Below are 27,960 nucleotides of genomic sequence, written 5' to 3'. Positions count from 1 at the left end.
ATGGTGGTCTCACTAAGCCAGTTATATAAATATATATATATATATAAATATATTGTGGGATAGTCTATATGAACTATACTGAAGACTACCATTTCTCCAATATTTTAGTTTTGGCAGCATTTATAGAGAGTAGAATGTAAAATATGTAATTTTTGACTGAATGACATACTTTTCATAAGAAAACTCTATAGTATAAACAAATATTATACATGCAATAAAGCTATATGCTAAAATGGGCAACAATAATTAAAAAATGATGAAAAAAAAACAAGCTATAGGTTGCATAGGATGTTGCTTACAATATTGTAATTTGCATTTGAGATTAGATGCATCATAAAAATGAAATTAGCATATAAATTTTTAAGTTGTTATTATTTGTATTAGGTTGCATTGTGTTGCATGAGATTGTATTTGAAGTTGTAGTGAGTTGCATAAGGATGAAATAACATATAAGTTTTTAAGTTGCCATGAGTTGTATCGGGTTATATGAGAACCTCTTTGGTAACATGAGCAAACCTTTTTGACAACCATGCAACATTTGCAACATTTATTATAACCTTTGCAACCTAAGGAGGTTGCAAAATATATCCTTATTTGTAACCTATATTTGTAACCTAAGTTACAACCTTATTGGCAATATCTGTAACCATTACTGTAACATTTACAACCTCATTTGGAACATTTGCAACCTCCATTACCATATTTGCAACTTGAGATGCAACTACTATTGCAACATTTGCAACCTAATATAAAATCTCAAAATCCTAAAAAACAACTTGATTATTATTAAAAAATTAAGTAATCTTCTTCATAGTAGTAAATAATTAATAATAAAACCTTCCTTAAAATTATATTATTGATAAAGAAAATGCTTTTATTAGACTAAATTTTTATGAAACCTATTCCAATAAAGTTAAATTAAATAAACACTCTACAAATTGCAGTGCATGACTTTGTGTAAAATCTCTCAATTATTTTGACCCATTAAATGGGCATATTCTCTTATAGGATTAGCATTACATTTTACCCATATATGTCATTCTTTTCCACATTTGTCTTCCTCTTTATCTTTAATAACTAAAGGAGAAAAAGAAAATAATCAAATGACATTTTACGTTCAAAAAATTCTATTAAATGAATTGATAGTCAAAACGACAATTGAATCATAATATAATATTTGAGAATGAAAGAGAGAGAGATAGAGTTGGCGTGGTGGGTTAGTGTGAAAGAAGAGGGAGAAAAATTAATGACTAAAAGGTAAAACTGAAAATATAAACTTAAGTAAAATTAATGATAAAAATTCTTTATAAAAGTTATTAGTTTTGTTAGGGATAGTAAAAATGAAAAAAAAAATGCAAAATGTAGTAACGGTGGTAAATTCCCTTTAGATAATATAAAACTATCCTAAAGTTTTTAATAGAATAAAATTATTTAGGTTGTTAAATTAAAATCATCCAATTCAATGACGGAGACCTAAATTTTGAATGAGACTCTGGGCATTGACATATAACCTTCTTGTTCCTTTTGTAGATTTTATCGAGTATGTATTCTTAGTAAGTAGATACTTGTTTGTAAGATATCTCTATAATACACAAGTGTATGTAGTGTGTTATTCAAAATAATAAAATATGTAGACTCGTTACCCTAATCCTCGATTACTTCTTCACAGGATCGTTGTCGAATGCATCCATCTGTTGATATTTATGTTTAGAAATTTAAATAAAAGTCTGCATCATACAAGGAACATCTTAGACAGCATAGTCACAATTTACAAAAGATGCACCTCTTCAACTCAATCAATCCTCCAGTGTTTTCTAATGATCCAAACTCTGGAACATGGGTTTATTATTCACTTTTTCCTTCATTATCAGACAAGAGGAAAATAATGAAGACAAATAATAACAAGTTAAAAGGAAAACAGATGAAACAGTACCAGTTAATCATGATATGAAAACATAACATTTTACATTGTTTTATACTGTCTTGTTTGTTTAGACAACAAAGCTCATATCAACTACCCCACAAGAACATAGAGTGCATATATTATTCCAGGTATGTATCCTAGGATTGTCAGAACCAAACATATCCAGAACTCCACCTGTATATTCAATCCAATTCTAAAATGATTCAGTCAACCTTTGCAAAAAAAAGAGGCCTCTAAAGTAAAGAATAGATATATGTAATATGTTTATGTGTATATATAGACATTAGACAATTTGGTATAAGATTATTACCGCACAACCATAGCGTAGGAAGACACCCACTGGAGGAAGGAGTATTGCCAATATCACTTCAATCAAAGTTTCTGAGCCCATGGTGGTGGTGAAGTGGAGAAAATTATTTGAGCTAAACTTGAAGCAGAAGAGTTGTATGATGTGAAGATCTATTGAGCATAGCAGAACTTGGAATATTATAAAGAAGGATGATAAAAAAGATCTAGTCAAAACAGGTGTCAGTTAGATAAACCTTTTGGTGCCACGTAGGCGGAAAATGTTACACGTGTACAAGATGATAGTCAACATTCATTTACGATTCTCTGCAATAAGATTTTTATATTATCACGGACCCGCTAGCCTGCATTGCATTTCCTGACACCTGCATGATCTAACCAATTAGAAAGTTCCATCAACATAGTACAGAACATGACAAACACTCCAGTGAGAGCCACGATTACTTGTAGTTTGGGTTTTCGCTTCACATGGATAAGGATGTTGGTCACTAACTTCCATGCAAAACGGCTTGCAAATATCAGAATAGCCAGATCAGAGAGTCAGATATATTAACAGAAATTCCTTTCAATTATTATGTAATTACTCCGGTAAAGATGGCTCAAATTGGGAGCTTATTATCATCTTGGTTCCCAAATGCAAAGGAAAAGGAAAAGGAAAGGAAAAGAGAACTGCTGTTGTGGACTTCTACTTCTTTTTCTTCTTTTAATATCTGATAATTATAATCTCTTAAATGCAAAACGGTTTCTTTGGAGACAATATGTCAATGAAGAGCAAACTCTCAAGGTTTATTAATGATAGGCCTAGGACTTATCAGGTTTCTCACATAAGAGTAAAATAGTCTGTTGGACAGCTAGGCAATAAGACTTTAGTCTGACTTGTAATTAGGATACTTGTTTTCTTATTTGTTGTAATCCTAAGTGGCTTAAGTCTTTTAAAGACTGATGCCTTTAAATAGAGGGAATGGAATCTCATTTGGGGGTTCGGAAAAAGTTGTTAGAAATAATATAGCGGAGAAGAACGAAATATATATTAATATATTTAATTGAAGAACAGAAATGAAAAAAAAAATACAATAGAATGAATAAACCAAAGTCGAGGCGCGCGAAACACGCTTTTTTTAAAGCAGATTTGCCCCCTCTACCTGAACGGTGCTAGAGAATTCGTGAGCAACCACTTCCCAGGATACAACAGCTATCAAGCAGGACGAATGCACCACTGAGTCTGCTTAGGCGAACTCGAAACAAACCTTCCTTCTATCACCATAAAATACTACAGAGACTAAAGAAAGAAAAAGACTAAGTGTGTGATATTTTGTATCTCTGTATGATATTCTGTATCACACTACAAGAAAAAATGCTTTTAATAACACCGAAAATGTGTTATCAAAACATACAATAACACTTTCTGATGTGTTAAGACCGACTATGTTATCGTAGGTCAGGGTACTTTACATAACACTTTATCAGCGTTATACAGATGTGTTATTGTACTGTCAACGATAACACAATTTCTGTGTTATTTTAATATATAGATAAGTGTTTAATTATGTTATTTATAGTTGATTATATAACAATTTTTTTGTGTTATACTATACTTTAGTATAACATATTTTTTGTGTTATACTACACTTTAGTATAACACATTATTTGTGTTATATAATGAAGTTTGCATAATATAATTCTTTGCATAAAAAGTGTTATTGTAATAAATATTATAACTCAATTTTCGTATTATTGTTATATTTAGATATGTTTAAATTCTCATTATATATTTTATTTATATATCACTAATTTATTATATTATATTTTAATTTTTTTTATATAATTAAAATTAACTTTCTAATATATACTAGCATCATCAAACGAACTTGATTTTCAAATAACAAAAAGTAAGAACATTCAACATTGTATTAACAATCTACAAATTAGTTTAAAACATTGAACACTGTCATCAACAACAGTGTACACAAATAATGCTCTCTCTTTAACTCCAACCACTACAACTCACTGAACTCTCTCTTTCTCTCTTCTTTTTCTCTTAGTGCTCTCTAAATCTGTGTACATAAATAATGATGCAAGGTTCACTTATATACGTGCACCAAAATACAAAAGAACCAACCCGAAAACAAAACTAAAAAATCAACATAACTAACTCTGCAGCTGAACCAAAGTGAACTTGAGGAATCTTGTTAAAACAGTTATGGTTACTAGCTGTTTTAACCACTTTTTGATAGCCTAGATAACCACATTGTGAGACATACACAACAGATATGTTATAGTGATTCTTCTTATTACATGTTGACATAATTCTTTAGTACTAATAGTTTCTGCAACATGAAGTTTCTCAAATTTTCAGAAGCAAATAATGCAATGATAGCCATAACTCGATCATAAGAAAATAATGCAATGATAGCCACAATCAATTGCTTAGCATTTGACTCGGTACACCTTTAGCAATGATAGCTTGAACTGGAACGGTTGGCTGCTTTAGTGCAAACATTGAAGAGGCAGCAGCACTGAAAATGAGAAATAAATAATGCATGTTCATTAAAAAGTACTTGTGTAGGAGTTCAAAATACCAATTGTTAATGAATATCAGTAAATTTCCTGCCTTACATCTTCTATGAATTTGCATTTCCTTGAGATAGAGAAAAAAGAGCAATCGTCACAGTAATAAGCAATTTGGAAAATTGAAAATCATTGAAAAGAAAAAAAGAAAGAACATTGAAATATGAATAGATAAAAAGTTGCAGCAGTGGCTCAGATAGAAACAAATTCAGTCATCAAGTAACAAATATATATATATATGAAAACACAATTTCCCAACATTTTCTACCTGATTAACTGCAGAATAAGCAGAGAGAAAGTCTAGATACCATTTGCCTTCAGGATCCCATATACATGATCCCTTTGCCTCAGAGAACACAACTGGTATTGGGTGATAGCTGCATTTCAACAGCTAAAAACTCTTAGACAAGTACTGTATTAGCATTTAGAAACTGCTGCTCATTAGGTTGCTCTAGCAGAAGAAATTCAATACAAGGAAAACTATACACAAGATAATGTAAGTGCAAACTTCAGAACATCAAAATGACACAAGTTGAAGAACATCAAAAGTAAAGTTTCTCTCTCTATCGCTCTCTCTCTCTCTCTCTCAAACAAGGATTTGGCACTCGTACAAATAAAAATTACAAAAAATCATATATTGGTCATCACTTGCCAAAGTGAATATCTTAAACATAAGAGAATTACCTCACTTCATCCAGCAACTGAGTGGCTATTCATTTTCTTCTGTTGACAGGAGACACCAAAATTGCTCTAATGCCACAGACAGCCGGCACTGCTACCTCCTCGCAAACAACTGCACTACCAAGGTCTCCATCCAACAGGTTAGTATTACTAGAAGAATGAGATCTTTTCACTGTCTCCCTCTGAAAACTAATATTCCCAAATTGGAGGATGGTTGGTTTGGTTCTTTGTTCTTTTGTGTTAATAGCATCATTGTTTGCTGAATTTGAGATGACTTTGAATGCCTTCTCTATTGGTTCGGCAATTAGGCATCCAACTACCTTATTGGATAGAATGAACAGTAATACCTACAAGAACAGTAAAACAAGTCTAATATCATGTTTAAACAAAACAACTCTAATTGCACATATCACTGACATTGAAGATTTCTTAAAAAAAAAAAATCATAAAAGCAGATGAAGCCAATTTAAGCTAACCTACTACAAAGCACATGCTTGGGTCCAAACAAATGCAGAACAACATTAAAAAAACCTTATAAGCAGAGGAAACTAATCACATCTTAGTACCAGAAACAAAATAAGAAAGAAAAAAATAGAAAATAATTTAAACAACATATCTAGACAAACTCTGGAAAATACAAATAGAAAACTAAAAGACATCATCAAAATATCTGTATCTTCAAAGACAATCATTTCCAGGTACTAAAAATTCAATCCATTATAGCCTTTGATTAGAACAAGCTATATAATTATCAAAAAAAAAAAGTATGAGATCTCTACCAACCTGTACAGTAAAGAGTCAATATTGGTATTAGAACATATACATCACATTCCTTTTCTAACATGATCCCACTTGGTGTCATCCTCGGCCAAACCACCCTCACACAACTATGCTGGAGCAGCTGCGAACAATTTATATGATTATGGTCCTTTCAAATTATATGTTAATCTTAATGGAAAAAAATCTTATTTCCAAATTAATTATAAGAAAAATTGGATCTAAATTTGTTGGTGTACCTTGTGAACAAGCTGGCCTATTCAGGGCAGCAGAGACTTCTTGCCTTATTGAGCGCTGCAACTCAAGTTGCATGTCCATGCAAGTTTCCATCATTCTTTGCAAGTTATTCATCCTCTGCTGTAGTCTAGCCATGTCAATCCTCATGTCATTGATGATTTCCCACTCCTATATAGGAAAAAAAGATTAGCAACATAAACATCATATGTAAAAGAACCAAAATCCAAGAAGTGTCGAAGAGACATACACATACCATTCCAAATCGTTGATGCATATAAGTTATTTTCTTGAGGTTCTCCATTTCGATTTGAAATATTATCCTCGTTAGATGTATCAGAAAGACTGCTGCTTGCTTGAGCACAAACAGAATTATCCAGTCTAGAGAACCCTTCCCTAATTGAAAGAAAAGGATCCAAAATGTTTGAGCAAAACCCATTCATATCTTATACTATATATTTATTCAAGAAAAAAGAATAAAAATAAAGTTATTGAGCTCTGAATTAGAAAATACCTCAGACCGGAGACTGTATGACTTTGCCTCAATAAGCCTAATTCACTTTTAGCCATAGAATATGAAAATTCTCTATGGATTCTTGTTGAGATCATGCATTATGGAGATCTTGTTTATTCATTTCTCTCAACCAATGCAACCCCACAGAGCATGGATCAAAAAATCGAGATAATAAATGATAAGGCAGTAGTGATATAGCCAATATGAGTAAATTCTATGGTCCAGTGACGCTACCTTCCGATAGGATGAGTGGTACCCTTCTCCATGGCAGCTGCGACTGCAAGAGCTTCTTTCTCACAGTTCGGGATACAGCAGGTAGTCAAATTTGAGTTATTGTTTCCAGCCTGATGTCCATAAATTAGTTCAATTGCTTTGAATGCTAGTTTCCCTGACAGTGCAAATTAGGAAGGAAAAAAAAGAGCTGCATGAATAGGAATTCACAAGTTAACTCGAAAGTCAACCATTAAAAAACAGAAGATGAAAATTTCCCTGACAGTGCAAATTAGGAAGGAAAAAAAAAGTGTTGCATGAATAGGAATTCACAAGTTAACTCGAAAGTCAACCATTAAAAAACAAGAAAAAGAAAGAATATACATGTAACAGATCAAGTATTTGAATATTTTTTATCTTGACACCTTCTAGTTGGAAGACCAACTCAACATTTCCTTACAGTATATATATGCATGTAATATGTATTATATATGAACAACAAGAAGCAATTTTTTGAAAGTACTAAAAATTAGAGATGTTACAATTTTTTTTTTTTAAAAAAAAAGTTAAAGCTGAGCTCTGATTGAAACCAACAAATAAAAAAGGACCATTTTAAGGTAAGAGTAGGTGTTTCATTAAATTTTAAATCCCATAATGGGGTACGTCAAGAGAATGTAATAGATAGTATTAGAGTTAATGAGGGCACTGTATAAACTAAATACTACTTGATGTTCCGAAGAATGGCCACTTGAAGAGAAATGGACCAATGAGAGCAATAGCTACAGACAAGACTACGACAACCTTGCTGTATTGCTCCCCAAATTGGTCAAGCCACCTTTGAATCTTTGGTTTATTCAAGCGTACTTCTTCAGTCAATTGTATCATCTTGCTGAGTGTTGACTCTTTCCACGTTTTTGTTGCCTGAATCAGAAACGATTTTAACAAATTAAAGAACAACAAAAGGATTTTTTTTAAAAATATCACCATCTCATTTCTTTCAGCACCCAAGCACCTTCATCATAAACAAACAGACTACTAGCACCATAATCTTTATAAATTTCATAAAATTACCAAATCCTCCTATATTCCTATCAAACATCATGCTTCCATTCATTTTCATGAGGTATTGGCAAATCAGTAAATTTCACTAAAGATTATAGAATAAGACATTGTATAATGAAAAACAATCGGTTTAAGCTATGATTTACAAATCCAATTATCAGAGGAAAACACTCACATAAACATTGACACCAATTCTCCCTTCATTGTGTTATATATCTATGAGAAAGTCCATAAACATACCTTCACAATTATCCTACCATCCAAATTTCTTGCTCCACCAGGAATCCTGTCTCCAACTTTAATCTCTAAAGGTTTGACTTCACCCGTCAAGTGTTCGATAGTAATGGTTGCATTGCCTTGAAAAAAACTTCACAGTCTACAGGCACTGACTAATCACAATAATAGCTTCTATTAAGTTGCTTTCATTCCAAGTATCAGTTAATCACAGTTTCCATATAAGATCCCTGTTATCTACTAATTAACATGATGAGTTAAAAAAAAACGCTTTGTAACTTACAATGGCAAACTAAAAGAAATGATTAAATTAAGTGAAATGAAAAGAACATAGACAGAGCTAGATCATCGCTAAATGAATTCAGAAAGCTACAAATATGTATATATATATTTATATACGTATGTGTGTTTGTGTATTTTTCTTTCTTTTTCAATAACATCATCAAAAAATCACAATATTGATGAGTAACCACTTGATATCTATTACAACAGAGGATTAATGTTTTCACACCATAATTCTTAAAGATAGATAAACCCATTCATTTGATAGTCCATCACATTGGCAACATTTTCAGTCTTGAAATTGTTTTCAGACCATCATTCAAGCAGCAAAAAGCCATCCACATGATAGTCCAGGTACATGGATAGATTTTTTAGTGTTAAGAGACAGAGTAGTGCAAGTCAAGAACTCACATTAATGTGAAAAGTTTCAGAACATAACATGCATTTAAAGTTAATTGATCAACAACTAGACTTTCACTAAGTTTAGAGAATATAAATCCTAAGAAAACAACAATCAATTCTATATTATACTCCTTTCACCTCAGAATTTGAACATTCTAGCTTACTATTCCAACAAACAAAACTGAAATGAATAAAATTAACATCACATACCTCACCAGGTCCAACCAAAACATAGGATCCCACTTCTATATTATGTACAGGAACCCTTTTGTATGCCAAATCGGTTATGTTAGGAAGTCTATCTTCATTCATATCCAGTACAAGAGCAGATTCAGGATGATTTTCCTTCAACTCTTTTAACATCAATCATTGAGCGGCTGGTGAAGTACTCTTCAGCTGCAGTCCTTCCAGTGTTATATAATCAATTTTTTTTTCCAAAACAATAAGCTATTCTTAAACGTGATTGTGCATGGCTTACCTATATGAGCCAAATTAAACATGGCAAGAAGTAACCCTCCTTCTAAGGCATTCCCCATAAATACTGAAGCAAATGTCGCTAGAGCCATTAATACATGGATGTTAACTTTTCCACCACTAATGTCAATAAGAGCATCAAGTGCTGCAGAGACCTACATCCAAAGTTGAGTATATCGTAACTAATTGCTACTATAATCTTATATTCTTACAAACTAGGAAAACAATCAAACTCATATATAAACATACATAGTGTTTTCCACTTAAAAATACAACTGTTTCTACAAAGACAGGTTATCTCAAAATCAGTTGGCATTCTACTGTGAGAAAACCTCAGATTGTATAGCATATTGCCACCGATTAAATTTCAATTTATAACAACATTGCAATGGATTCTGTAAAGACAACAGTCAAATGAAAATCCCAGTTGATATAAGCGTTACAAGTTATATAATTATGCAAGACCAACACAAAAATTGTGTCAACAATCAACAAAATAATGCCAATACAAGCATGTTATAAGTTCAACTATAAATAATTTTACCCCAACGAGAGGAAAAGCAACGAGAATGAAAGCATTTTGTAAAGGCTTCGCAACCGTCTTTGGAAGCAAGTTTATAAATTAATTATGTTCTTTTAACTTGTGCTGAAAAGCAACATAACCACAGTAAAACAAAGACCAAGGCAAGTGACTTGAGTGGAACTTGGAACAGTCCAAGAGAATGAACAAGTAAAACCTGGTACATATCACATATATATACAAATCTCTTAAACACACAAACAACGACATTTTTAATTTCACAATAGCATATTATCAAATAAGCCGAATATAAGTTTATATCAATGAAGCAAGTCAATAAACAATCAAAACTAAGTTCTCATCCAAAAATAAATGAGAGAAAACGAACCCAAGTAAAAAAAAAAGATGAGAACACTTACATGCTTGCGTCCTCGCGACCCAGAAGCTTTACAGGGGTACTCGATCTCGGCGAAACTAAGCAACTCTCAGACAACTCATCGAGACCCATTATCCTACTGGGCCACCATGACCCGTTTCTGCGGCGGACCTAAACCAACCCGCCTACCGACGGGTCAATGCCCTTGTTACTGGTCTCACCAGCACTTCCCATCTCAACCAAACCCTCCTACCCAAAAAGAAAAACCCAAAAGAAATCGAACCCTGATTCACCCAAACAAAGAGCCAATGTCAGCCCTCCATTTTCAACTGCCCCAAAGTCCCAAAAATCTCCCAGAGCCAGCGCCTAGCCTTCACAAACAAATGCACATCTTGTTTCTTGAACCTGAAGGGAACCAACCAAAAAAATTAAAAATAAAATAAAAGAAAAAAAAATCAAATATCGATCTCGCATACAGCGAAACTCCAACAAAAAAATAAAATAATAAGCAAACCAGAAAAATAAATAAATAAAATTTTCAGTTCAGTGGAAAAAGAAATGACCTTATACGAGGGTTTATAGCAAAGAAAATATGTATTAAAACAGGGAAAGAAGATCTGGTATCTCCTTCCCTGAAAACCCAAACCTTGCTATAGAGAGAGGATATAGAGAGAGGGAGAAAGGAAAGATCGGGTGGGAGAAAAGTTTCTTTCTTCTTTATTTTATTTTATTTTACAGGTGAAAAAAGTAGAGAGACTATATTATAGTCAGACCAAAAGCTTGCTATTTCAATTTAGCGGGAGTTCAGTGCCGCCTTTTTTTCATTTGGTTTCTGACTTTACCACTTTTTAACCATACTTACTATAATATTTTTTAAATAGTCTTATCTTCTTGTGTTATGGTAATAGGTGTTTGGTGTAGTGTCAGTGTGTGATATTTTGTATCACTGTGTCCTAGAATGAGAGGAGAAGCCTCTTTTTATAGGCATGGAGAGTTGAAAAAGTGGGTGAATCAAGTGCAATAATGCCCAAATATCCAACAAATCTGGTATCTTAATATCTGAAAATCAATCAGAATTAATTACCCTTATTCTGGTAATATTAGCAGTTACCCAAAGTGATTTTCTGATGACCAATCAGAATTAATCACACTTATTATGGTAATATCAGTTGTTACCCAAAGTGATTTTCTGACAGTCAATCAGAATTAATTACACACTATTCTGATATCTTAATTTTGACCAAAGTGATTTGCCAAAATCAATCAGAATAAATCACACAATATTTAGATAATATCATTATCATTTTAGGGATCAATTTCTCATTCACTCAATTTTTTCCAAAAATCCCCCACATGAATGAAATTGATCGTTAAGAAATAAAGACTCGACACAACAAGGTGAAAGAGTTCTCTGATTGATACCTGCATAGGATAGGTGGGTGTTAGCCTTTGAACCTTCCCTTGTGAGAATATATTTACTTTACTAACTGATCAGTAGACGCGATGTCTTTGAACTGTTCTGTCATTTGTGTAATTGATGATATATCTCACACAGATATCTTTCTGGCATAGTTTCGGTTCTCATGGTTATGTTCATTTTGGCCGTGAACATCTTCCTCGTTCTGTGAGAGGTTTTAGAGAATTGAGCCCCCACAATTCTCGTTCGAAGCGGCCCCACTTCTCTCTCACATAGGTGACCTCTTATCTAAGAGCAATTCCGCATTACCCTGCTCAGACTTCCGATGTGTAAGGGTCATTAAAAGCTTGAGCTTAACCTCTTTTTCAACGGGCATCACTATTTTAGCATTGGAATGGGTAGGGGTAATCCCCCACAAATGATCCTACTCAGTCTCAATAACTAGGTTGTCCCATTGAACCTAGATCTTGGGATCTCCAGTCAACTAGGTTGGGTTTCCTTTATATCGACCTTAATTTCCTTTGGGCTTAAGTCCCATTCCTTCTGATGTCTTTTCAACTTGATCTCTGTCTAACCCTTTGGTTAGCGGATCTGCAATGTTATCTTTTGATTTCACATAATCAATCGAGATAACTCCAGTTGAGATCAGTTGTCTAACGGAATTATGTCATCGACGTATGTGTCTAGACTTACCATTATACAAAACATTTTGTGCCCGACCAATTGTTGCTTGGTTATCACAATATATGCATATTGCGGGCACATGTTTAGGCTATTTTGGAATATCCTCCAAAAAATTACGCAGCCATTCTACTTCTTCACTACATTTATCCAGAGCTACAAACTCGGATTCCATCGTGGATCTAGTGATTACAGTTTGTTTTGATGATTTCCATGAAACAGTTGCGCCACCTAGAGTAAACACATATCCACTAGTACCTTTTGAATCTTGGATGTCAGATATCCTGCTTGCGTCAGTGTATCCTTCAAGAACAGCTGGTTCTCTAGTATAGTTCAACCCATAGTTACGAGTATACTGCAGGTACCTAAGTACTCTTGTAATTGCCTTCCAGTGTTCAATACTTGGATTACTCGTGAATCGACTTAAAGTACTTACATTGTAAGCAATATCTGGTCTTGTACAACTCATCAAGTACATTAGACTACCTATCACTCTAGCATACTCTGCTTGAGAGACACTGTCGCCTTAATTCTTGGACAGATGATGACTTATGTCAATTGGAGTTCTGGACACACCAGAATCATTTTTACCAAATTTGTCAAGAATCTTGTCAACATAGTGTGACTGACTTAAACTAAGTCCAACTGGCGTCCTTGTAATCTTTATTCCTAGAATTACATCAGCCAGTCCCATGTCCTTCATATCAAACCTTGAGTTCAACATATTTTTGGTAGATTTTACCATTCGTTGGTTGCTTCCGAAAATGAGTATATCATCTACATACAAACAAAGAATAATATATCCATCATTTGTATTTTTGATATAAACACATTTGTCACACTCATTGATTTTGAAGCCACTAGTCATCATGATACTATCAAATTTTTCATGCCATTGTTTTGGAGCTTGTTTAAGTCCATATAAGGATTTTAACAATTTGCACACTTTCCTTTCTTTTCCTGAAGCTACAAAACCCTCGGGTTGTTCCATGTAGATTTTTTCATCAAGATCCCCATTTAGAAAGGCAGTTTTTACGTCCATTTGGTGGACTTCAAGATTTCATAATGCGGCAATTGCCAAAATCATCCTAATGGAATTTATTCTCGTCACAGGAGAATACGTGTCAAAGTAGTCATGGCCTTCTTTTTGTTTGTAACCTTTTATTAAAAGTCTAGCCTTATACTTATCAATTGTTCCATTTGTTTTCATTTTTCGTTTGAAAATCCACTTGGACCCTAGAGGTTTACATCCGGGAGGGAGGTCAACAAGTTCCCAAGTGTGATTTTGCATGATGGAATCAATTTCGCTTTTTACGCCTTTCTTCCATAAAGGACCCTCAGTAGAGCTCACAGCTTCTTTATATGTATGAGGTTCTGCCTCTACCATATAAGTTAGAAAATCTGGTCCATAAGAATTTTCTATCCTTGCCCTTTTTCTTCGTCTTGGCTCTACTAGGACTTCTTCACTCTCCTCTTCTATTTCTTGCTCATGGATATTCTCATCAATGATCTCAAATGTTTGTTTAGAAGAGCTTGGTTCATCCCCATCAGGTTTACAAGGAAATATATGTTCAAAGAATGATGCATTTTTGGATTCCATTATCGTATTCTTGTGGATGTCAGGGTTTTTAGACTCGTGTACAAGGAATCGATATGCTTTGCTATTTTGCGCATAGCCAATGAAAATACAGTCAACTGTTTTAGGACCTATTTTCATCTTCTTTGGCAATGGTACTACAACCTTTGAAAGACACCCCCACACTTTTAAGTACTTGTAAGAAGGTAGCCTACCTTTCCAAAGTTCATAAGGCGTCTTTTGTTCTTTCCTTTTTGGAATCTTATTTTAAAGATAGTTGGCCGACAAAACGGCTTCACCCCACATGTTCTGTGGCAATCCAGAACTTATTAACATAGCATTCATCATGTCCTTTAGAGTGCGATTTTTCTATTCTGCTACTCCAATGGATTGAGGAGAATAAGGTGGTGTGACTTCCTGAATAGTTTCGTGTTGTGCACAGAATTCACCAAAAGGTTGTACATATTCACCACCACGGTCACTTCTTATCATCTTAATTTTCTTACTAAGTTGATTTTCAACCTCTCTCTTATAGAGAGTAAATTTCTCTATAGCTTCATCCTTGCTTTTTAGCAAGTATACATAACAATACTTTGTACTATCATTAATGAAAGTAATAAAGTGCTTGTTACCTCCTCTTGTTTGAGAAAACTTTAAATCACAAATGTCACTGTGAATTAAATTAAGGGGTTCAGTATTTCTTTCAACCGTTTGGAATGATGACATGGTTAGTTTTACCTCTACACATGTTTCACACTTATGTTTGGAATCAATATTAAATGTGGGTATGTGATTTGAGTTAATCAGTCTACGGAAAGTATCATAATTAACATGACCTAGTCTACCATGCCATAAATTTGAAGACTCAAGCAAGTAAACGGAAGAAGTAGTAGTATTATTATTATTAATCGTCATTGGCTTAACAGCCATTACATTCATCTTCCACATTCCCTCTTTCACATAACCCCTCCCAATAGGAACACCATCTTTAGTCAGTACAATTTTCTGGGACTCAAAAACCATCTGGAACCCATGTACGCTCAGCAGCGTTCCAGAGATCAGATTCCTGCGAATGTCAGGCACATACATCACATTTTGTAGCTTGACACTCTTTCCAGACGTCATCTTCAAGTACACAGTACCCTGCCCCTTTATCTCAGAGGTTGCCGAGTTGCCCATGTAGATCTTATCCCTATTTTCTACCAAAGTAAGATCGGAGAAGGCAGACTTGTTCGCACAAACATTACGAGTAGCTCCAGTATCGAGCCACCATTCTTTCGGATTAGCATCAACCTTTTTTATTTTAGAGACCACAACACATAGGTCTAGGTCAGCGATCTCTTGGGACATGGCTTCCACAGCATTAGCCTCATTTCCTTTCTTTTTCGGTAGTCTACAATCTGACGATTTATGTCCCGTCTTGTTGCAGTTAAAGCACTTCCCTTGGAATTTTGGCTTCTTTGAAACTCCACCTTTTGGTCCTAGTTTGGACCATGGCTTGGCTTTAGGCTTCTTCCCCTTGGATCCTTTGTCATGCTCCACCATATTAGCCTTGGCAGCATTGGGATTTGAGGATCGCTTCTCAGCACTTTTGTTATCCTCTTCAATACGAAGTCTACGAATGATGTCTTCAACACTCATTTCCTTTCGCTTGTGCTTCAAATAATTTTTGAAGTCTAGCCATGCAGGGGGTAGCTTCTCTATAATAGCAGCTACTTAGAAAGACTCACTCAAGACCATTCCTTTAGCATGTATTCCATGGATAATCAACTGAAGATCTTGCACTTGGCTTATCACATTTTTGGAATCCACCATCTTGAAGTTCAAGAATTGGCAAACCAAGAATTTCTTGGCTCTAGCATCTTCGGCTTTGTACTTGTGGTCCAAAGACTCCCACAATTCCTTAGCCGTTTTCTTTACACTGTACACACTATACAGCGAGTCAGACAAGCCATTCAGAATGTAATTCCTACAAAGGAATTCAGCATGCTTCCATGCCTCAACTGCATGTTGAGTTTGCACATCTACTTCATCCTCTCCAACTGTAACGCCCTGGATAACCAAGACCGTTTCACTGTGTGTTTGAAATAGTGCAAGACTTGCTAATCAAGTCATTTAAATCATAATGTGTAACTAATGGCATAACAAGTTAGGTTAAAAATAATTTTGGTTATAAACGTTTAAGTTTTACTAAAATACATGTTTGATACATGGGATCCCAAAACAAGGTTTAAATAACATAAATATAAAATTCTTGTTAACAAATAAGCAACCAAGCCACTCTAATGGCAAAATTCATAGTTTAGGTTCTCATCCCTGTACAATCCCCCGACCGTGGTGGCCGAGCAGCTGACAATGTACACCTCGCCCCCAGAGCTCTCCAACCCATGGCCAACTAGCGTTACCTGTACCACGTAGCACCCGTGAGTCGAGGCCCAGCAAGAAAACATAACATCATAATATAACAGTAATAGCAGCTAAACAGTTTGTTGAGCATAATCCAAGTAGTCACAAGGCATTAATCAGTTACCAGCACACCATAAGGTACATTCAGGGCAGCACACTGGCCAATAACCAATAATTCAACTCCAGATACCCATCAAGTCATACACAACAATCAACAATAGAACATATGTCAAGCAATAACTAGGGTTAATGCCCACATGCCACACCCTCTATTTAATTCACTGTCTTTGGCTCACTTAGGCCAATCCCAGTGACATACCCACTGACTCAGGCCAGCTTAACCGAGCTCAGTGATTAATAAGCTATCCTCGGATACTAGTGTCCGAACTGCGCCATGTGCGCAAGTGTTGATTTCGGCACCCTTAGGCCGCTTATCACATGTCCCAGTGGCATAATACCACCTCATGACATTCATGTAATTATAGGGAACTCTTAGTCCCAACATATTCACATAGCAATACAAACAAATATAGGGAACACTTAGTCCCAACCTATCCACCTACATAGGTGCAGTTTTCTTACCTTGATTCCAAGTGTTTTAATTAGAAAGGACGACCCCCGAGCACGATCCACTTCCTGAGCCCTAGCTTATCACCTAGTCAAAACCAAGATAATGGATTCCACTAATATTCAAATATAGGTTTTTGTATACAAAACTAGCTTCCAGGAAGTCGAATCCCACAAAGCACGGTGGTAAGATTGATCCCGAGCACCCTAGGCTCGATCCCCGTACTCTAAAACCTTGAACGTTCAAGTATGCGTCTAAGGGCTGCAACCCCTAAAGCTTAGTCGCGGCCCTACCCTTAAAACAAAACCAAGGCCCTCCCTAAAAGAAGACACGCACCGCGGCCCTTGCCTTGGGCACCGCGACGCCCCCCCTTGGCCGAGCCCTCCTAGCTCATCTTCATCCTAGGGCCGTAGTGCTCTAGAACAGAGTCGCGATCCTTCCCTTTGAGCCCAGAATTTCCACCATTTCCAACCTCCAAACCTTACCCAAAATCATCCCAAAACTCCCTATTTCAATATCAATCATTCCCAACACTTTTAAGACAACTTTAACATCATAATATAACAGGAAACCCAATCTAAGACTCATTGCAATCCATGTTTCAATCTCTAAAACTCAAGAACATCAAACACCAAAACCAACCATACAAAACTCAAATTTAAACTTCTAAATCATAAATTACAGTTTACCTTTTCAGTTGAACCCCTTCTCTAAGCAGAATCCCAGCTAGTTCCCATGTTTCTAGCTTCAATTCAACCTTAAACACCAAAATTATAATTATCTTACTGCTCAGAGCTTCTAACCTCAAAAACACAGTTTGATTCTCACCTTGATTTTGATTAAGTGTTCCTTGGATAATCCTTGAGCTAAGCTCTTGAATCCCCACTGAAACCCTTTGAAATCCCAGTCTAAATCCTCCAAGTTTCCTCTGTTTTCCTTGTGTTTTTGCCCTAGTTTTCTTGAGAGAGAAGAGGGAGAGAAAATGAGAGTCGGTCTAATCTTCCTTCCACTAACTTCTGTCTTAATCAAGTCTATCCTTTATACCGTTAAGTCAATCCTGAGCCTCGGGGTGCCGGAAACGTCCCCGAGGGCAAGATGGTAAATTTCCCCAACATTCCCACCTAGACTTCCTAACCTCAAATATATCTCCGTATATCTATTTTCACAACCCGATAGTCTAAATAACTACCCGATACCTATAATACCCCTGACTTATCCAAAGTCAGCTATCAAGCCCCGTTGTGACTTACCTGCTACTTGCTCCCTAAGATCGCCTCGTGCCGATAGCTACAAATGCACACACATGTACACGCATATATACATTTATCTATCTATCCACATAATAATGTGGTCTCAACAATTTATCACACACATTCACATTTATGCCCTAACGGGCCAAAATTACGATTAAGCCCTTACCAGCCAAATAGGGCCCGCCTGCTTATCCAGTAACCATATCCATACTTTCTTACCATTAATTCTCTTAACCTCCAATTATGCCCTCCCGGTACACTAATCAAGGCCCTTAAGCCTTATTAGTAATTTTGGGTCGTTACACCAACAGTGGGAGGATCCTCTTTCAAGAATATCACAAGATTCAATGTTGTTAAGTAGAATAGCATTTTCTGCTGACAGGTCTTAAAATTCACACCAGTGAATTTTTCAGGTTTCTCATTATGGTTCACAGAACTGTTGGAACCGAAACTTGCACAGGCTGGTCCCTTGAGGATTGGTTCTTTGTGGTCAAAGTCGGAGTACGGGGAGATCCCTCAGTGCTTTCAGTAGGAATAACATCCATATTTTCAGCCATATCTGAACGGTGCTATAATACTTAAAGAAATAAGTACATATACATTTATATTTTAAAATAATATAAATTTGCACATGAAAAGTAAATATCCATTATGTATATATAATATAAATAATATATTTAATACATAAGTAAATTTAAATACATTGATATGGCAATATAAAAACCAACGTACAAATATATATACATATATTTAGAAAAAAAAATTAAAACATGCATTAAAACTACATTATTAGCATAGTAAAAAAAACATACATTATAAATAGATCAATTTATAATGAAATGTTGTGCATATCACTTTTGTAATATATATGCATGTATTATTTATTAATCTATTAATTTATCATATATATAGACATATATATATATATGATTATGCATATATATTATTACCATCATATATATGCTTAAACGATCGTAAATGATCTTTTCCATATATAAGCATATTATATATATATAATTATGCACCTGCAGAATATATATAGTTATATGAATATAAAATATACATGAATCACGTGAGAGAAACAAATAGCATAAATATTGATCTACAGAATTGTCAAGCCAAAGAAAGAATTGTGAGAATAGAAAAAAAAAAAGAAAATTTATCAACACCGAATAAATATTAAGAAAAAAACAGAAATGGTTTCCACCCTTCAATCTTTTTGTCTTCTCCAAAGGAGTCTAAAATTTGCTTTAAGATTGTTAGAAATAATATAGCGGAGAAGAACGAAATATATATTAATATATTTAATTGAAGAACATAAATGAAAAAAAAATACAATAGAAAGAATAAACCAAAGCCGAGGCACGAGAAACACGCTTTCCTTAAAGCAGATTTGCCCCCTCTACCTGAATGGTGCTAGAGAATTCGTGAGCAATCACTTCCCAGGATACAATAGCTATCAAGCAGGATGAATGCACCACTGAGTCTGCTTAGGCGAACTCGAAACAACCTTCCCTCTATCACCAGAAAATACTACAGAGACTAAAGAGAGAAAAAGTCTAAGTGTGTGATATTTTGTATCTCTGTGTGATATTCTGTATCAGTGTGTCCTAGAATGAGAGGAGAAGCCTCTTTTTCTAGGCTCCATGGAGAGTTGAAAAAGTGGGTGAATCAAGTGCATGAATGCCCAAATATCCAACAAATCTGGTATCTTAATATCTGAAAATCAATAAGAATTAATTACCCTTATTATGGTAATATCAGCAGTAACCCAAAGTGATTTTCTGATGACGAATCAGAATTAATCACACTTATTATGGTAATATCAGTTATTACCCAAAGTAATTTTCTGACAGTCAATCAGAATTAATTACACACTACTCTGATATTTTAATTTTGACCAAAGTGATTTGCCAAAATCAATAAGAAAAAATCACACAATATTTAGATAATATCATTACCATTTTAGGCATCAATTTCTCATTCACTCAATTTTTTCCAACAAAAGTATTGCGAGATTTCTCATTTGGAGAGACCAAACCTCTCGAAACTTTGGAGTAGGAGAGAAAAAATCTCTCGAAAACTTAGGATTTGTATACTTTGTTGATTTAAATAAGAAATCTGTGAGGGAATTAATCTATTCTTGAGTATTTTCTATTTGGTCTAATTCTAATCTAAGAAAAGTCTATCAATAAACATCAGGCAGTTGAAGACCAACACTTCCAGCAAACTTCCCTAGTGTTCTTTTCATTTCATCTGATTTATCCATTGCAATGTTGTAATAGAACAACAGCTTCAGCAAGACAATTGCAAAAATTTATTTAGATGAATAGGTATTAATAAGTGTTGACCCTCGATTTAGCCAACGACACGGAGTCAAGAATACGACAAGAAATGAGATAATAACCAAGTGTTTAATCTAATGGTAAATAATAAACACAGACGATTTATAGTAGTTCGACCCCAATGAATGGTAATGACTTACGTCCACTTAGTGCTATTATTAATATTGAATTCTAATGTTGTGATCAAAGAACTTGGGTTCTTGAGTTTCACAAACCATGGGAGAATTACAACAAGACGATGGATAATCGCACTACATGCTCTCTCTCAATATTCAGGAAAAATATTCAAAGGTCAAAAGTCCTCTCCTTGAGCTATTTCATGCATATTTATAGGCTCAAGGGGGGTTACAAGGGCTTTAAATATCCTTAATATCTGTGTATCAAGGAAATAAAGAGGAAATAATCAAAGTAGTTATTACAATATTACAATCTTTTAAGGAAATAAATTGAATCATACAACTAGCCTGGTCGTATCCAATAGCCAGGCTTGACGAAGAAATGTGTAGCTAGTCGATAATCGAATAGAACTGCTTTATTTCGACTCTGCCACGTGTGAGAAATCCTTGCCACGTCATCAGCAGCCGTTTTTGGGTAAACATTTGCCCCCCAAGTTTACTTTACTGCGACCAGCATAAAGTAAACTTAGGAAACTGGCCCTTCGCTTACCCCACCAGATCTGTCAGAGCCGCTCACGCCTTCTCGAAAAAAGTAACCAATCATGTCCAATCAAGTCTTCTCAGTTTCCCAAAAACTTGTCTGACGGCTATTACACTTCCCCATACTTTGAAAAAGTAACTCATGATTACCTCTTTTATCCCGTCACAATCACTATAAATAATACCCCAAAATCCCATTTTCACTTTTTACTTTTTACTTTTCGTCTATCTTCTCTTTTCTTCTTCAAGAACTCTGAAGAACCGAGCCAAACAATCCAGAAAATTTCGCTGCTGATCTAAGGAACTTCCATTCTGAAGCTCAAAACTTTCATGTTCATACTCCACCTTTTATCCAAGTAAGTTTTACGAACCTTTCAGTCGTTTGAGTTGCCAGGCAAAATCGTTTTTGATCTGTTTCGTATCTGAGCTCTTGAATGTTCTTGACCGAAACTGTCTTGGGATAAATGGGCATATTGATCGATGTTTGATAGGGTAGTGAAATAAAGTTTCATGGGAGTTAGGAGTCAGTTTGGTAGTCGAGATTGTAGATTTAGGGCATAAAATCAAAGTAAAAATTTGATTTTTAAGCTAGTTGAAAAACTGGGTTTTTCCCGCCCTCTCGGAGTCGAAATTATTTTTTCCTGAAAAGATTTTTACTTCCGCTTTTTAATCCATTTCTCAAACTGCTCGTAAGAAACTTAGTGTTTTTGCTAGAATGCTACTAGTCGTATAAAATCTTAACTTCTATACGCGAGCAACGTTATTCCCACTTTCAACACAAGCTTTTAGGCTCCAAGTTCTCATCTCCCCTTTTCTGTTCACAAATTTTCATGCAAGATCCATGGGGAGGTGAGAGAGCAATTGATGAAGACTTTCTCGCTCAACTGCTCATGGATGAAGAACAGCCGTCATTACTCATTCCGGACATCCCTTTTTCTCGAGTTCCACCTAACAGACCTCACACAAACCCTTTAGCCATGGGTAGAGTAAAATCCACTGCCCAGAGAAAGAAAACGTCAAAACCTTCTGAAAACCAGCCTGCCCCTCATGCGGAAATTCCCTCGACCAGCGGTAGAGCTGAGAGCACTCCCGAGCCAGGAATCCAAGCTCAAGCCCAACTTAGAAACGTCATTAGACCAGATGTCGAATGGTACATCGCCCCTCCTATTCGAGTAACAATTAGGATGATTGCCAACAATATGAAGAAATACGGGCTTCCTGGGGTGACCCTAGTCCAACCCACCAGAGACCAATGAGCGAATTTTCCTGGAGGCGCGTATAGCGCCTAGTCGAGGTATCACATCGAGGCAGGAGCGATCCTGCCTCTTCATCCTTTCTTCCAAGGAATAGCCAATTATTTTGGGGTTGCTCCCTTTCAAATAACTCCAAATGGATATAGAATGCACTCTGCACTCTATATCCTTTATAGTCATAAGAAGTGGCCGGTCCCCACGCCACATGAGGTCAACTACCTGTTCGACCTAAAATCCAACCCCGACCAAGAAAACACGGGGTTCTTCCATTTATGCCACCAGGAAACAACCCACACTTTCCTGAGTGATACTACTTTCATATCCAATGTGGGGAAGTACCATCTGGAGTACTTTCTAACTACTGACATGGTCGCCAACAACTTGGCCTTCACACAAGGAGGTAATATCTTTGCACCCCTAGTCGTTTATTATTTTCCTTAGAGATTTAGTGCATTTCAGGCCCATGGATGCGACCAACCCCTACTCCAGACATGGAAGTCCGACCAGCCCTCTTGGCTAGCATGAGCGACATAGAGAAAAACGTCAAACAGATGGTCACAGAGGCCAATCTGAAGCTGGTCAGCCTTCTTGCACCTCACCAGGATGTGAGGTAATCTATCGCGGGGAGTGCCACCGGCACTGAAGTCCCCGAGCAACAAAAAGACGTGTCACAACCTCCACCAAGGAGGGCAACAGGGCGACCATCAATGAACCAACCAGTGCCCCGCGACCTGCTGCTGCACCGGCCTCTCCAGGGAAGGGCAAGAAGAAGGCCTCAGAGCCTATTCTTGAGTCGTCGGACGGGAACGGTACTGATTTTTTGTTTTTAGATAGTCTGCCTATTCCCTGTCACCTTTTCGACCGGGATGACAACTTTAAATACCCACATGCTTTAAATTCAGACTTCTTCAGGCCAGAGAGTGAGTGTAGCACTAGTAATGTAAATAGTGTAGAGACCAGTAATTATAGCTCGGGTATTATACTTTTAATTTATCTGCCCTTGTTTCCTAAACTTAGCAAGTTCCTTTTATTATATTGCGTGACTATTTGCTTGTTTCTTCTTGCAGACATGCTTGCCGAATGAGCCTTTGACTTGTACGCCAAATCAGCGAGCAAGAAAAAGTCCCACAAGCGCCAATCTAGGGAGGGCTGCAACAATCCCCCTGCGAAGAAATCTCGAACAGATGATCCTCCTGTGCCTACTCCAACAAAGGAGACAACTCCTACCAGAGATGCAACCCTGCTGCCTCCTGTAAATCTAGATCCCTCATCTCCGGTTGGACAAACTCCTCCTCTAGCTCTAGCCGACCTTACACCTCCAACATCCATCGTCCAGCAGTCGGCTGGTCGCCGAGAAGAAGCCTCGGGAGACGACCTCATGGGCGTGGTGCTCAGTTCAGCCAAAGATAGGTTTTCCAGAATAACAAAGCACTGTCGCAGTCGGGAGGCGATTCAGGAGACTGGCTCTATGGCAGTTGACCAAGTCTTCAACTGCGCACTGAACAAAGTGCTTGGTGTAAGTTGTTTTCTTTATTGTACTTTATGAATTTTCTTGCCAATTCGCTCCTACTAACAGCCTTATCTCTTTCTGATCGCAGGGAGTTCTTACCATGACTTCTGGTTGGCGATGCTCGAGGACGCTGACTGCCCAATTCGAAAAGAGACTTAGCGATCCGCTTAGTGCTGCTGAGGCTCAATATGCTGAGCAACTCAAGGTGACTGCAGCTACTCATGTCGAGTAGCTGAAGGTAGTCGAGGTGAAGCATTCTGAGGCACTTAAGGAGGCCGAGGCGAAGCACATTGAGGCCTTTAAGGAAGCTGAGGTGAAGCACCTCGAGGCGCTGCAAGTGACTGAGGCCAAAATCGCTTCTCTTGAAGAAGAGCTGAAAAGAAGGAGGCGAGTATTGCCAAGATCTCTGCATCTAAGGAGCAGTACAAGGAGACCTCGCTCATAAATTATCGGGAGGCCCATAAGCTTCAAGCTAAGCTGGAGATAAGTCGTAAAGAAGTCACTGAACTGGAGGAAGAGAATGCCCGCAATCTTGAAGACTACGAAGGGGCGGCGTTCGAGTGTTTTTACTTGTTCTAATTTCTCCTATCTTCTCCTATCTTCTAGACCATATCAGGGAGGTGGAGCTAGCTAGGTGTGTTGCTCGTCTGGAAGAAGAAACAATTCCATGGTCTTCAGAGATTTCTTTAGCAATCGGTATTGAGGGTGCCCGAGAAGAGGCTGGAGATGCAGTCGATCAGCAGCAACATAAATCGCCACAGGACCCCCCGACTACTTCATAGTTTTATCTTTTTATTTTTGAATTACATGACCTACGGGTCATGCTGTAAAAACAATTTTATGTTTTAATCTTATATTGCTGCACGGGCAACTTTTCTCTTTTTATTAAACAATTACATCCGAGTAGTCATTGCTCGCGGTGTAAAAGAATTCATTTTGATATTATAATATTTTTATGTTAATATAATATCTATTCGCATGACCGAACTTAGCATAGTACTTTGGACTGATTTAACAAAATTTTAAAAAATACTCTAAGTACCTTAGCATGCTTTCACTGATTTTGCTCATGTGTTTACATACCTTTCGATATGCTTTGCTTACTAGATGCCTTATATGCCCCCCAAGTGATTGAGGAGCTTTAGGTCCTTAGTCACCTGCCTTGACCAAAACCTGTTCAAACATTACTGCTCGGAGTGAAGGAATTAAAACAACAATATAGAAAAACAACACACGTAATGAGCAAATACTTGTAATAAATACAATAATTGGCAAGAATGACTGGCTGCGCACAGTCCCTTATATTTCTCGTAATAAATGGACAAAATGTGTCTGTATGAGTGATCAATAAGATCATACACTTATAACGATTAGTCACATAAAATGACCAACCTTTTATCATAACTTGTAAAAAGTAAAATTAATACAAGCCAATTCTTTAAGACAAATTGTTTATTGATAGTACTTGCGCAGGTGTTCTCCATTCCATTAACGAGGAATGAGATTTCCATTTAAACGAGCAAGTTTATAGGTGCCTGGATGGAGGACTTCTTCAATTTGGTATGGTCCTTCCCAATTAGGTACGAGTACTCCAGCAGCCTGGTCGGGTGTTTAAGAAAAATCTTCGCAGTACTAGATCTTCGACATTGAATTTCCTTTCACGCACTTTAGAATTGAAATATCGTGCGACTTTTTGCTGGTAGGCAGTTACTCGGAGTTGGGCTTGCTCACGCTTCTCATCGATTAAGTCCAGGGATTCCATCAATACTTGGCTGTTAGAGCCTTGATCGTACATTATTCTGCGATGTGAAGGTGGATCTAACTGAACAGGAAACATAAGATCATAACCATAAGCCAAGGAAAATGGAGTATGGCCTAAAGTTGTTCGGTGGGAAGTTCTGTACGACCAAAGGACTTTAGGCAATTGCTCCGGCCATGCCCCCTTAGCTTCTTCCAGTCTTTTCTTTAGAGTATCCTTTAGCATTTTATTGACTGCTTTGACTTGTCCATTTTCTTGGGGATGATTAACTAAAGAAAAGCTCTTGATAATTCCATGTCGTTCGGAAAAATCCGTGAACAGATCACTATCAAACTGCATGCCGTTGTCTGGGGCAATTTTCCTTGGCAACCCATAGCGACATACAATGTTTTTGGCTACAAAATCCAGCACTTTCTTGGTCGTTATGGTTGCGAGTGGCTCAGATTCGGCCCATTTAGTGAAGTAATCGACGACAACCACATCATACTTGATGCCGCCCTTTCCTACGCCAAGAGATCTGATTTAATCTATACCCCAAACTTCAAATAGCCACAGACTTTGCATCTGTTTCAGCTCATTAGGGGCTGCTCGTGGGATTTTGGAGAACCTCTGGCACTTGTCGAACCTCCGTAAAAATTCCATCAAGTCTTCATTCATTGTTGGCCAGAAATACCCTTGCCTCAAAATCTTTCTTGATAAGCTTTGCCCCCCAGCGTGGTCCCCACAAAATCCTTCGTGTACCTCTTTCATCAATTCTTTGGCCTTCTCTTTCGAAATACATCTGAGGAGTGGCATTGAGTATCCCATTCGGTACAAGATTCCATCAACCAGGATATACCTAGCAGCCTGCTGCTGAAGGATCCTGGCTTTGTTTCTATCCGCGACAATACGCCTTGCGTCAGATACTCTATATATGGTGCCATCCATGTATCCACCACCTGGATCACCAGCGTAGTCTCCTCTGCTTGGATGCTTGGCACAGCCAGCCGTTCAACTGGCACTATGTTCAAAGTATCAGCATCCTTCGCACTTGCTAACTTGGGCAAAGCATCAGCGTTTGAATTCTGGTCGCGAGATACTTGCTGAAGGGTGTACTTGTCAAACTGTGCTAATAGATCCTTAGTTTTGTTTAAGTAAGCAACCATCTTTAAACCTCGGGCCTGGTATTCTCCCATGATATGATTTACCACTAGCTGAGAGTCATTGTAGATGTCAAGTGCCTTTATGTTCATGTCTCTAGCCAATCTTAACCCAGTGAGCAATGCTTCATATTATGCTTTGTTGTTAGAAGCAGTAAAGTCAAACCTGATTGCGCAATGAAATTGATGCCCTTCAGGCATTATCAAAATAACTCATGCTCCTTCGCGACACTCATTAGAAGAACCATCTGTAAATAACTTCCATGAGGGAGCTCGGTTTTGAGGCTCAGGCTCTTCAGGTTCTTTAGGTGTTTCTGATTGTTCGTTATCTGGGAACCTAGTGAACTCTGCGATGAAGTCAACTAGGGCTTGCCCTTTTATTGCTGCTCGTGGAAAGTAAGAGATATCTAACTGCCCAAGTTCGATCATCCATTTCAATAATCTTCCTGTGGCTTCTGGCTTTTGAAGAGCTTGCTGTAGAGGCTGATCAGTCAGAACCGTGATTGGATGAGCTTGAAAGTAAGGCCGCAACTTCCTAGAGGCTAAAATTAAGCAATAGGCTAACTTTTAAATAGGTGGATACAGCAGCTCCACTCCAATTAGCCTTTTGCTTACATAATAAACAACCTTCTGCACGCCTTCTTCTTCTCTTACTAAGACAGCACTAGCAGCATATTCTGTGATCACCAAGTAGACAAATAACGTTTCCTTATCGATCGACTTTAATAGAATGGGTCGTTGCACCATGTGAGTTTTCAATGCTTGGAAAGCCTGCTCGCACTCCTCCGTCCATTCGAATTTCTTGTTGCCTCTAAGTTGATTAAAAAATGGGA

General features: G+C 36.8%; 2 protein-coding genes and 1 long non-coding RNA gene across 3 annotated transcripts; all 3 read right to left on the bottom strand.

The window, feature by feature from the left end:
- Positions 1 to 1,816: 1,816 nt before the first annotated feature.
- LOC133794408 (low temperature-induced protein lt101.2) lies at positions 1,817 to 2,363 on the bottom strand. The gene is made up of 2 exons (XM_062231636.1): positions 2,235 to 2,363; positions 1,817 to 2,098 (listed from the first exon to the last, which is right to left on the bottom strand). The coding sequence occupies exons 1-2, from the start codon at positions 2,313 to 2,315 to the stop codon at positions 2,015 to 2,017; spliced, it is 165 nt and encodes a 54-aa protein (XP_062087620.1). The 5' UTR covers positions 2,316 to 2,363; the 3' UTR covers positions 1,817 to 2,014.
- A 2,305-nt stretch (positions 2,364 to 4,668) lies between these two features.
- LOC133794407 (uncharacterized) lies at positions 4,669 to 5,794 on the bottom strand. The gene is made up of 3 exons (XR_009875199.1): positions 5,483 to 5,794; positions 5,067 to 5,175; positions 4,669 to 4,746 (listed from the first exon to the last, which is right to left on the bottom strand). It is a non-coding gene; the product is annotated as an uncharacterized LOC133794407 (long non-coding RNA).
- Positions 5,795 to 12,753: 6,959 nt separating this feature from the next.
- LOC133796132 (secreted RxLR effector protein 161-like) lies at positions 12,754 to 13,140 on the bottom strand. The gene has a single exon (XM_062233615.1). It carries the CDS (start codon positions 13,138 to 13,140, stop codon positions 12,754 to 12,756), a length of 387 nt encoding a protein of 128 aa, XP_062089599.1.
- Between the last annotated feature and the right edge of the window lie 14,820 nt (positions 13,141 to 27,960).

This window comes from Humulus lupulus, chromosome 8 (assembly GCF_963169125.1).
Source record: "Humulus lupulus chromosome 8, drHumLupu1.1, whole genome shotgun sequence".
Classification (NCBI taxonomy): domain Eukaryota; kingdom Viridiplantae; phylum Streptophyta; class Magnoliopsida; order Rosales; family Cannabaceae; genus Humulus; species Humulus lupulus.
The sequence above is the reverse complement of the archived record's forward strand: the minus strand, read 5'-3'. Positions and strand labels throughout refer to the sequence as shown.